Raw genomic sequence first — 12,933 nt, 5'->3', positions numbered from 1 at the left:
CTCTCATAGATACAGTAGCCTCATTGTATCGACCACATAATATTTGAATGACTCACTGTGTGTCTATGCTGCTCAGCTCCTGCTCTGTCTGCCTCTGCAGCTGCTGGAGGTGAGAGGTCAACTCTTCACTTAGGATGGCAAACCTCCACAGTTCTCCTTTTCCAGTGTCCAACTCACTGGCTGAACCCTACCACAGAGAAATCATAAAAAGAGGCCTTCAGGTGGCAGCCACGTTGGAAGTCTGCTGGTTCATGCTTACAGTCAGTTAACATATTAGCCTGTTAACACGAATATCAGTTGTGTGTCTCAAATCTTGTACTTCTGTACTTATGCTTAATATTTTGAGTGCATGAGTGCGTTCACACTGAGAAGTATGGGAAAATGCAGTGCACTTTAAGTACCCAGATGGTGCACTAAAGACGGTTAAAAAGTTGAGTGTGGAACTATGGACACTTCTTGCGTTCAATGGTCGCCATCTTGGCAGCTGAGAATTTTGTAACTATAGTGAACATCGCCACATTAAACAAAGGCTTTATACATGTGTTTTTGCACAAAGCACCACTATACTGTTGTCCTATAAGCCATCAGTAGGGGTTATTGGGTTCATTTAGCAGTCTGTAATGATTTGGAACAAAGAATGCTAACTTGCTAACTAGCTAATTGTCATTTCCGGTAAGTGCGCAACAGCCGTGTTTGATTTGAAACAACACTAACCTGTCGAAATTGGCACACTGCACAATTAAGTACATAGTGCACTAACAGAAGTATGTGGTTTGAGACACCGCAAGTGTGAGAGTGAAGCAACAATTCTGTAGCTGCCATGAATGTGTGTTACAAAAAGATATGAGAAGAACTTGAAATGTTGCAGCCTGTTTGCTAGATTGCTCAGGTTTACTGAGATTATTCTTAAATTAGAGATGTTTTTGGATAACAACAAACACTAGGTTACTGGTTTATATCTGCACCTGTACAAATCTAAAGGGTGAAACATGTTCATCATATATGACACCAGTAACTCACACCAGACATGATGCACAGACAGAAGAAGTCAAGATACAGAAGATGTTTTTGGAGCAAATATGATACATTTGATTGCACAACTTTGATTGATATTGTTAGGCTGGATTTATCATTGGTTCATAGTTCTTTCCCCGAATGACACATCCAAATGAAGACATTTTATTGTGTGAAAGAGTCAACCCTTATACACCGATTCTCAAAGGAAAAACAGTGAGCTCACACTCACTCAAGACAAAGCAGTCAAATGTTCCATAAATCATCATAGATTATTTAGTCTGGTGAACATTTGAATAAGAATGTCCCCATATAACATTTCAATTCTCACTAGTCTCAGTCTGTCAGACATAGCAACATGTTGAGTAAAAGAAAGCGATGAATCACCAGCTGAGGGAGGAAAGGGGGAGCGGGAAGGCTGACAGGTACTGTAGAGAAAAAAAAAACAGCAGACAGAAGACAGAGAAGGATAACCAGAGGAGACGCGTGAGGGCACGACAAGAAAAAAAGATGAAGTTGATGGAAAGGACATGTAACGCGGTGTGCCTGAACTCGTCGAGTTGTCGGAGTCTTTCAGTGAGCGGCTGTGGGCTGAAAGACAACAGACTGACTGAGTCATGTTGGCAGAACATGATGATCACCCTCATCGTCCCCCTAACGTCTGTCTGTGTCCATGTGACTCAGTATGAGGGGACAACCTGCCACTTTGTTTTTCAAATGTGATCTTTTGTCCTCATTGTCGACATTGACATTTACGAGTGGCGAAATGAAACTGTACTCTTTTTTGTGATTATCATGGTCCAACATATAAATTAACAGTTTTTTTTGGGGGGGGGGGGGGGGGGGGGGGGGTTTGGCAGAAAAATTGTAAGTATGTGAAAAAATGAAAGATTTTGCAAACATTGCTGGAATTTGCATTAATCTTTGTAAGCTGAGGATTGTGAATTCCTGGCAGGGCTGGTTTTTACTCACATTTTCAGACATCACGCTCATTTCAAAACATTTTAGAAGCCTGACATAAAGCACAAGTCACAAAAAGTGAAATAAAAGCGACCACTTTTTAAAAAGGTTGCTACCTTAGTTTTTTTTTTCATTAAAGGCTTCAGAAAGAATGCCTGACACTTATTCAATACAGTAAATTGGATTTGAGCTGCCTGTCTGAACACGGCCTCAGGAGAGCCCAACAAAGACGAAAAGAAAAGAGTGAGAGAGAAACGAGAAAGACAGAAAGGGCCACGGATTCCCACAAAGCAACGGAGGGAATCAAGAATCAAGCAATGCACAAAAACACAGTGCAGATGAAAACAACCCCCTTGTATAGAAGGAATGCAGTAAAGGCAGTGTTGAGCAATTAGACCTGTACCCTCTAGCAAAGATTTACATTTAAAAAAAACATCAAGGTAAAAAAAGGAAAGAAAAAAAACCAACCTTAACAAAGACAAAATGAGACTTGATGTCTTTGCTTAACTGCTGATAATCATCTAACAGTTTTCTACTTGAGGCATCATGTTTCAGATTCCAGTAAAGCTGGTGTCAAACACCTTCAATGCAGCTTTAGTTTAATTTGTAGAGATTTAACTCATCAAAGTGTAAAGTATTTTGTTAAAATGTATCCAACTGGAAACCTATAGGATGGCCTATAGGAGATTAGTCCTACATAATAAAGTATTAGTTCCTATAATTGATTTTCAATCATCCAGTCATTATATGTCTCTGTGCTGTATAAAATGACAGGTATATACTTAATGATAAAAAAAGTACTGTTTAAATACATTGTAATGGCATTATGTAACTTTAATTTTCCTCTTTTATGTGGCTGCTGACTACTGCATGAGTAACATGACATCAGCATTAACACTGTGAAGTTATTTACCTGTTGGTCCTCAGTGATGGTGGATTGTAGGATGTGAACTTTGTCTTCTATCAGCTGCCGTAGTTTGCCCAGCGAAGCGGGGAAATCTTCTTTGTTTTTCTGGAACACTGGAGACTTTGGAAAAAAAGACAGACAGACAGATTACTTCATTATTTTTTGTATCGACTTTCACCACAGTAACCCCCGTATGATATTTCACAACCACAAACTTTGGCAGCAACCAAATACCACTGGGAGTCTGAGCTAAGCGGCTGCTGGTGAAATGGAAATATCTTGCAAAGAAATCGACCAAATGCGCACTTTAGTTGTGGATTGACTGGGTGGTCAAGTAGGCTGTGATCACACCTGCACGTTGAAGAGTCGAAAAGGAGGCTAGGACCCATCTGTCTTTAAGTGTTTTTGCAGTGTACAGGAAATATTTGAAACCATCATCTGAAAGACATCCTGTAATTCTAAACTGTACATTCTGCTTTTCTTGACTGTCTGGATGCCATCATGAACCCTGACACAGGCAAACACCAAATTAGCAAAAAGTCCGTCTTTGATTCGTGAGCTGACTGAGATTGTTTTGTCAGCGAGGAATGGAGAGACACAATAATGAGAGGAGAGAGAAAAGGAACTGAATGTGGTGTGTCCTGCCCTCCATATTCAAAGCTGTTACCTGTGAGACTTCAAAGACTTCAGCCGGCCGAAGCAAAGACAGCGTGTCCTAAATACCAACACACAACTGTTTCCCATCTGAGATAGCAAACGCATCAGTGGACTCAAGTTTGACTGTGGCTGAGCCAGAATCAGACTGACAGAGAAATCAGATTGGACTAATGAAAGTTTGTACAATTTTGGGCTAAAATTGACTTGACACAGCATGCTACTGATCACCAACATGTACAGTTAAAGATGTTAAACATACATTACGTGCATGGTCAAGATGCATTAGAATGGTATGAATATTCTAATATTTGTTAGTTATGTTTTCTCTGTGTTTTCACCTAATTACTTATGGACCAAAACAAATAAGCTGCTTTTCATTCTTGATCAGTCCAGTGATTTTTTTTTTCATCTAATCAATCATTGAGTCTATCCATCACAGTCTAAAACCCAAAGGTATTCAATTTACAATGATATAAAAAAGGAGCTGCTCAAGAGATTTAGAATTGTACTTGTATGGATTACAAAAGAATGGCCTAAATCGAAGCAGAGGAGGCTGAGACATCCGTTCTTTTAGTCACTGTGTATGAGTCAGGCTCCAAAAACAGCCAATCCTAAAGTACATTTCCCATAATGCAATTCAATAGCGTCTTTCATCAGTCTGCCCTGCCTCATAATCACTCATGTCTCTACATTCCCCCAGTTTATATCCCAGGTTATAAAGGAACATGACGTCCCAAAACAAATTCAACATAATCGTAATGATATCATCAACGTTATTGCCTCATTTTTCTACTGACCTTAAATCTGAGTACCTATTTAACTCAGAGAAGGGATTACTTGGCTATGAAAACACTATGAAAATAATCAACCGATTAATAACTTAGCAACAACAAAAGAAAACAATTCAACAAGTCTAAACATGTGAAGTAGTCTACAATATAATGTATGACTAAAGACATCACTACATATAATAGCTATCTTCCGTGTTTTTTTTTTGTTATTTAGGCTACCAGTCAATGATGAAAGAAAACATTCAACAAAATATGGTAGCCAATGTGGTGAGATACCACAAAATCAACCTACAGTTACACCTCCCTGTAAATGAACTGCTGTCCTGGCCAGCAGACACATTAAAATAAATATGCATGTATGTGGCTGGCAGTTTGTCAGGTGACATGTTCTTGAGATATTGTAACCTGGAGGAGACTTCTTTTCTACCTTTGAGCGTGTCAGGTGAGTGATGGGAAACATGTCAGGAGGAGAGAGGGATCGTGTAAAAACCTTACCCTCTGCTCTGTTAACGTTTACTGTGATGGATTACCTCTCTGTGTGGAAGCCATGGTTCAAATGTGAGGCAGAATGAGTGGCAGCAAATGGAAAACGCCAACTCTCATAACACCAATAACTAGGTTGACTTGGACCAGTATTTAAGATTTAAGGAGATATATTGACAGAGATGTAATATAATATTATATAAGTATGTTTCGATCAGTGTATAATCACTTGAAAATAAGAATTGTTGTGTATTTGTTATATTATGCATTACTTTAGAATGAGCTATTTATATGTACATAGGGAGTGAGTCCTGTTCCACGGAGCCTGCCATGTTTCACCACTGTGTTTCTACTTTAGCCCAGAAGGGACAAACCAAACACTGGCACTGCATTTTGTAGGGGAAGGTGAGGAGAATAGTATTAATTTGCAATCTGAAACCTCAATGCTGGATACCACTAAAACCTACATACTGGTCCTTTAATACACAAAAAAAGCACAAGGGGAAAACTAAAATCAGAATTTTACCTCCTGTTAAAGCAGAAGAAAACTTCTTCAAAACTCTTAAGTTGGTTAAAAGTCAGTTAAATATCAAAGGTCTGTACCTTATAGCATCAGAAATGTTCATTTTTGCTGAACATGATGAGGATTATAAATTGGGGGTGTTGATAAACACAAGACAAATCTGCCTGAGTGGCTCATATATATGATTTTATCTTAAAGAAGGAAATACATACATATCTGATCTACAGATGGACAGAAGGCAATTAATCGTCATATGACTGGATTCAGTCATAACATGAGTGGGTTGGGTGCTCATGACACAGTGAGTCTTGTGTTGCCTGATTAAATGCAATCAAAACAAGTCCATTGTGTTTTAATCCCTCTGAGAAAGATTACATGTACCAACAGGAGCCTGAGGAAGCAGAGGGGGTTTTGTAGTTGTTCAGTACAGCAAAAAGAAGTTTACATTTTACATTATTGTTGTAGCATATGACATTCAGTGGACCCTTTCTTTTCCAAAAAATCTCATTATAAATTGAAAATAGTGTCTGAATGTGGGATACAACCATACTCTCCCTGCTTGACTGTTACAACCCTGTCTCTTAGATATTACGATTTTATGATACTAATTTGTTTTTTGTAATTATGCTTTGCTGGGAAACATAATTGGCAAAAATAAATTAAGAGTATATAAACAGAATTTGTAGGGAGCAGGATTGCACATCAGAATAACATGGATGTTAAATGAATAAAACATTTAGGTACCCATCTGTGCAATTTCAATAGTAATGTACTAAAAAAAACATATATCCCAGTTCTGAGTCTTAAATGACCAAAGCAGGCTAAATGTCTCATTACTTTGCTATTAAAAAGGCTACCTGTAGCTATGCCTTCCAATACCTACGCTTAAAAAAGACCAACTCTACCTAATTCTAAAAACTGTTCAGGTTTTAGAAAGGCCAAATATAGCGAAGTGTCCATACTGAGGCATTAACACCACCAAAAGTTTCCAAAATGTCTCAATACTAAAGACCTTTAAAAGTACAAGTTAGCTAGGGTCAGATTTTTAGCTATCTTATCTTCAGAATATCTTTATACAAGTTAGCTAATGTTAGATATGGTAAGGTAATTTTAAAGCTTCAGTTTTTTAGCTAGCTAATCTTCAAGCTATCTTAAAAGTAACTACTGTAGCTAATTCTCAGGCTTTCAAATAATCAATTTGGCCAAATATTCCTATACTAAGGCCTTTGAAATATCTGGTGTAGCTCCACAGAAGACACTACTATCCTACTACCATCAATGTATGTCAACCCTCCACCCTAACTACTTCAATTGTAATTCAAATAACTAAACTTTAACTAAGGCAACAACTTCAAGTCACCCATTCAAGTTTAACCAGCTTTAATGTCCTATTAGTAACCAAGTCATTACAAATGATAAAGTCAGATAAACTCTTCAGTACAAAAAAGGCAAACAAATAAAAAATTAATAAACTAATTGTAACTGTAGGCTTTCAATAGGCCAACTAAGTTTTAAAGTAAACACATTTAGCTGACTGTCTAAATACTAATACTTGTAAATTAGCTCATTGTTCCATCAGTAAGGCTTTAAAAAGACTGACCTGATATTGAATAGTTTCTCATCTGTAAAATGGTTCTAAAATACTCACAGCAGGACATGGAGAGAGAGGAGTATTCATCATGACAGACGGACTCAAAACTAATTTCCTGACCAAGCTCAGACCACAGGGGGTTTCTGTTTGTGTGTGTGTGTTAGTGGGTGGGTTGCACTACTGTGTACATGGAGATGACCCTAACTACAACCTCTGCACTGACCAGAATGGGAAAGCAGAGTGAGACAGAGAGGGGGACTGGGAGAGAGAGAGAATGTGAGTTTGTTAGTTAATATCCGGCCAGAGATTGTCAGGGCTTGTGTGCCTGATTGATCAGGTTACTCAACCTCTCATTGTATGTGTATGTGTGTGTGTGTGTGTGTGTGTGTGTGAGTGTGAGAGAGAGAGAGAGAGAGAGAGAGAGAGAGAGAGAGAGAGAGAGAGAGAGAGAGAGAGAGAGAGAGGGGGGAAAGTAAGGAAGTCAATTTTCTTCATTGCTGTTTTCCTCTAAAAAGTTAAACTGTACTGTACCAACCAAACCAAAAAAGCTGAGTGGAGCCTCTCACTTTTGCTCTACAGTTTCACAGTCTGCTTCAGCAATTATGTTCACACATGACTGAACAATCCTGGGTTTTGGAGAAAAGTCAGTACTGGTGTTGGAATGATCTGAACACCTCCAACTTAAGACTGGAGCTGTGCACATTTACACACAAAGCACAGTAGGAGTGTCTTCATTAATTATTTGTAATTATTAATAATCCCATCATTGCAACAAGATCAATCATAATCTAAGTGACATCCTTTACTTTCCTCAACTTCAGACAGATAAACTATAACACACACATTCCAGGTTTATCAAGTCCAATCAGATGATAAAGCAGCTATCCTAAAGAAAAGTCCAGAGCTCCATCAAAGCTGTTTGTTAATGTATGCTAATTATTAAATCGAGGGCACAAATATTAAATATTCAACACTTTTGTTTTCTCAGGGACACTCCCTGGTCTCTGTACTTTTAGTCCACAATCTGAAGCGCTGCACTGCAACTAACTTTGTGTATAAAAGTGAGGTGGTGCAGTGCTGACGTTCAGGAAATGATGGAAAAACAACAACAAAAAAAGTCTGAAATTATTATGGAAGTAACCACATGGAACAAACTATATAAAATGGACTACAGATAAACTAAATTTATCAAAACAATAAGCATTATCATTTGTCCAACAGTTTAGAAATGTTGGTTATTACTGTACAAAAGTAAACCTTAATATAAACTAAATAGGATAGAATTCGACAGTATTATAAGTCACAGTCTTCAAATCTAGTCAGAAGACTCAATAAATCATGACTGAGGGCCTTCTCACACCTAACTCCAGTTTGGACTTTTCAGTTTGATCTGAACCAAAATGACAGGTGTGAAACCTTCCTAACCACAGTCTGGACCAAACAACTAAACTTTGGTCCAATGAAAAGAGGTGTTCTCTGTCAGGAAGTTTTTAATTGAAATATGGTCTGATGACGTTCACGTTAAAAGGTCAATTGGAAAAAACAAGAGCAATGTCACGTAAAGATAAGAAGATAATAAACTATAGTGTATATGGTATAATAACAATAATAATGTAGTGGCAATGAAATGAATCTGTTCATTCATTTTTCTACATACTAACTACCAAATTGACAAGATGCTACATCAGACACGCACCAGTCTACAAACCAATCAATGTCAAGTGTAAGGAGATGCAGCCCACCTACAGTAGGTGATGAGAATAGGATGTAAATATGTCATGTAAAGTTCTTAAGTGCACTCATATAATTGTAATGTTGTTAAAAGGTTTAAGGTTGGTCTGTATCACAAGATTACAGTTCTCAACCCAAGTTAAGAGTCCTGATCCTCATCCCAGAGCGTGTCTCAGGGTGGGGCCCGATAACTGTGGCTGGACGCCAGTTCAGACACACCTTGATAAACAGGGCAGGTATGAGGAGGGTGGGGCCTCCCTGTACGATTGCAACGCTCTCTACCTTTTTGTTGACTTTGTTCTTTTCTGTCTCTTGATCACACATACACACACACGGAAGATTTTATGTAACAAGGCAGAAAGTCTTAAACCCTGCAACAGTCATTACACTCAAAAATATTACAAGTGTACATACTTGTGATAAAGCCATTCTTGCCTCACCATAAACTGGGCTAAAAGTGAAAAAGTTTGCCCTGAGGATGGTGCAAGAAGAAAGGTCAGGGTCACCAAAATGATAAGGATTCCCTTCTCTAGGGAACGGAATTATTCACAGCAATTTAATGGGAAGATATGGAGATATGTTGCTATGGACTAAAGCTCTAGGTGGAGAGACTGAACATTCTGTACAGAGTTCTTCAGTATCTAAGAAGAAAAGAAGAAGTGCTGTTAGTACCCACAGACATGTTTGAAATACTGCAGTGAGAAAAAGTTGGTTAAGTAACTGCGACTGTATTTCAGGACAAAACACAATTACTCTGCAGTGCTTTATTTATCTGAAAATGTTCTATCAAATTGATAAAATAAGGAAAGATCTTTAAAGTAACTGGCACTTGATTAAAAAATACTGATATGTGAATAACTTTCTCTCCCTGAACACCTTGGCAGCAGCTCAGAGGAGCGTCTCATTCTTTTCAGATGAGACATTGGCAGACTCTCCCTGTTTGAACAAATAACATCATACAGTGAGGAGAGATCGCTTTCTTCACCCGCAGGAAGTTAGGAATGATCCAGTTATCTTTGTGTTGTACATCCATACTATCTGTTTGTTTATTGTTCCCACACAAGCTTGATGGAAGGTGTGTGAGATTTTTTTTTTTAATTAATACACGAGCGTTCCCAGAGGTTGAATAGTAATCCAAAAGGTGTTCAGTCCTGTTACTACATGTACATCTCTGATTGAGATTGTATGACTTAATGTTTTACATTCTTATCATCTGTAACTTCTACGTAGATGAAGCTCAGCGGTCATAAATCTCTGAACCTGCACTGTCATAACAATGACACTCAAAATTACTCAGCTAACAGCTCTGTGTGTGCTGATCCATGGGTACATCAAGAAACTCCTCTACCCAGCATGCCTTACCAATGACTCACAGCTGTGGTATGTCACGTTGTGCACTGGTGCACTTTGAACCACCAGGCCCTTTAAACTGGGAGTGGATGGCAGGAGACGCCCTGCACGCTCATTTACTGACCATGAATTATGATGGAAACAACTTTGAAATACTTCTTTTAAGTAATTCAACATCATTGTAAAGAAACGTGTTTCGAGTGTTCATAGTTTTTCTGAGACGCCAAGTAATTTAGATTTAATAACCTGATTGGATGATAACTAAATCAGAGTACAGCAGGTGTCTGCAGGGAGCTACAACAATATTCAAAAGTGTTGAATCAATTTTTTTGGGAATTATATGCATTGAATGAGCACTTATACATTTACTTTCCCTTTCTTTTTATCTGAGAAACATGCATTGAAATATTTCCACTGCTCACCCTCCTTATTTGTTAATGAAGTCATTAATCTTTGTTTAATGACTTCCAAAATGACTTAAGAGATTTGAATGCACAGCTTGTTCTGGTATCTAGAAATAGAATTCTTTGCAGGCTGAATGTCAACTATTATAACCAATACTCTTGACCTGATTTTTAAACAAAATATATACAGCTCAAATTATGTTTGATTTACCATTTCTGCTAGGGTTTTCTGTGGGAAAACTTTACCATGGGTGTTACTACCATGCTGGTATAAAAAGCCTTGCAGTTGCTTCCACAAAAGAGTGTTAATGTGGCTGGACCCTGACGGTGTTCCTGTTAATCTTAAAGATGTTGGGTGGGGTTGGGGTCAGGGCTTTGTGCAAGCTAGTCAAGTTCTTCCACATCAAACTGGGAACATCGTTTTTTTTTTTATGGACCCGGCTTTGCTGATGGGGGTGTACTGACATGTTAAAACAGGAAAGGGTCTTCCCCAAACTGTTGCCACTAAGTTGGAAGCATTTAAATGCCATGGTTATAATTATATGGTATTAAGATTTGCCTTCATTGGAACTAAAAGAGCGTAGTCTAAACCAGTAAAAATCTAAAGTAGTTAAATATGTAGACACGGTTGTCCGCATACCTTTGCCCACATGATGTTGGTATATTTGGAAACTTTGGGATCTCCACTAGAATTTGAGATAAAGTATTCAAATGAACCAGTTTAGTGTTCCTCGCCCATACATTATAAGAACAGGACACTGCGCTGTATAGTGGCATGCACCTTTCTCTCTATAAAATACACTAAAAAAAGAGTAGAACCAGTTTATAATTAATGATCACCTCTGCTGTAGTTAATATAATCTCTCTTGTATTTGCTCTTTCACTCTTTTATCCTGCCCAGTTAATTGAAGCGGAGTCAAACCAGTTCTTCCGTATTAAGAGGAATACATGATCACATTTCTCTCACTCTCTCCCACTATTCATTATCTATGTAAAACAGAACAAAACAACCATTTTCTGCAGCCACTGTGTTTCTTGAAAAGCACTCAGAAAAAGGTGTTAAATGTATTTGGTCATGTCTATCTGTGAAGCTTGACTGTTATAATCTGGCTCTTGACTATTATAATAGTTATATTTCACTATTTTAATGCATCACTTCTTAAATTGCCTTTTCCATTACAGACAGAAGGGATAATTTGTACATCCAGATAACATGTAACTAAAAGAAGCTTAAGGCCAAACTGTCATTCAGGATTTACATGTTCATGCCGTCTCAATTACTGTGTGTGGAAGGTAAAATGTGCCAAAATTTCAAAGTGCAGTCAGTTATTAAAAAAGTAATTAGACTTCTTCTGGCAATATCACTTTATCCATCACACACTGTATAGACTATGCTGATTAATGTCATGTTTCACTGCATAAAAAAGGTGTTACCGCAGGTTATTTTAGGTTTGGCAAAAACACACACACACACACACACACACACACACACACACACACACACACACACACAGGTGCCATGCTTGTTTCGTAACCCACCACAATGATCTCCACCCAAAGACACGCCCTAGAATATTTATTTTTGATGCGATGCACATTTTACAGCCATTGACAAAGTTCAGTTTAAAGTACCCACAGTGCAGCTACATGCAATGCTGTGTCATTAGCTTTATTTGTATATATATATATATATATATATATATATATATTTATTTATCTACGTAATTACCAGTTTCTGGCTTGTATATGCCATTCACATCAAAATCAAGTAATTGTGACCAGGGGGCTCAGATTTTTTTTTCAACTTGCATATTGATAATAAAAGAATCCCTTAAAGGGTAAACAAATGTGAACACCTCAAACCAGGCAATACATCTAACTCAATGTATTTAACCCAAATTGATAGTGGATAGTGTTATATTGACAAAGTACATTTATTATTTAGTATTTTAAGCCTCACGCAACCAACTCATATAATCAGACAGCAGTAATGAGGTGTCAATTTACATGAATGCTTGCAAGCTGTAAACCTGGAAATCATTCCTATCACTACCATTATTTTATAATAAGGGTGTGGAAGTTGGGTGGTGACAGAGTGTGTAATGTTTTTGGCTTAAATGACAAAGGCCACATCCTCATTCCTACCAATGGTTAATGAGTGTGTGTGGTTTTGGACTTAACGTGACTTAATCGTGTAGCACTATATTTGCTACATGCAGAAATTCTAGTATACTTACCTGAAAAAAAAAGGAATCTTCCACCAAATGTTTTATTGCTCTTGAACAGTCTAAATTAAAACGAAACCGTCTTCGTTTAACCCCACAATTTAGTTCATAACCCTCCAAATAACACTTCAAATTGAATCAGTCATTAGATAATAAATTGGCTCTGAAATCAAATCAAAGCTCTGAAAACAAAATCCCAGCATTACACTTGATCAACTTGAATTTAATGTGTGAGCAAGAACTGTGATTCATTTTGGAACAATAACATAGAAAGTGAGAGCTGAAGTGCAGGAAGGA

The 12,933-nt window shown here is 37.7% G+C and overlaps 2 protein-coding genes across 2 annotated transcripts in view; both read right to left on the bottom strand.

Moving 5' to 3' along the window:
- The window catches only part of LOC128380658 (putative uncharacterized protein MYH16), a 43,380-nt gene extending 34,294 nt beyond the window's left edge, over nt 1–9,086 (bottom strand). The window contains exons 1-3 of the mRNA XM_053340528.1: nt 9,072–9,086; nt 2,888–3,001; nt 57–187 (exon numbers count right to left, since the gene is read on the bottom strand). Coding sequence (XP_053196503.1) covers nt 57–187; nt 2,888–3,001; nt 9,072–9,086 — 260 coding nt within the window. The remainder of the gene's footprint in view (nt 1–56; nt 188–2,887; nt 3,002–9,071) is intronic.
- The window catches only part of pum3 (pumilio RNA-binding family member 3), a 260,316-nt gene that overhangs the window by 149,356 nt on the left and 98,027 nt on the right, over nt 1–12,933 (bottom strand). The gene's annotated exons all lie outside the window — the stretch shown is intronic.

The sequence above is a fragment of the Scomber japonicus genome, chromosome 19 (assembly GCF_027409825.1).
Source record: "Scomber japonicus isolate fScoJap1 chromosome 19, fScoJap1.pri, whole genome shotgun sequence".
NCBI classification, from domain to species: domain Eukaryota; kingdom Metazoa; phylum Chordata; class Actinopteri; order Scombriformes; family Scombridae; genus Scomber; species Scomber japonicus.
This window is presented reverse-complemented; position numbering and strand designations above follow the sequence as displayed.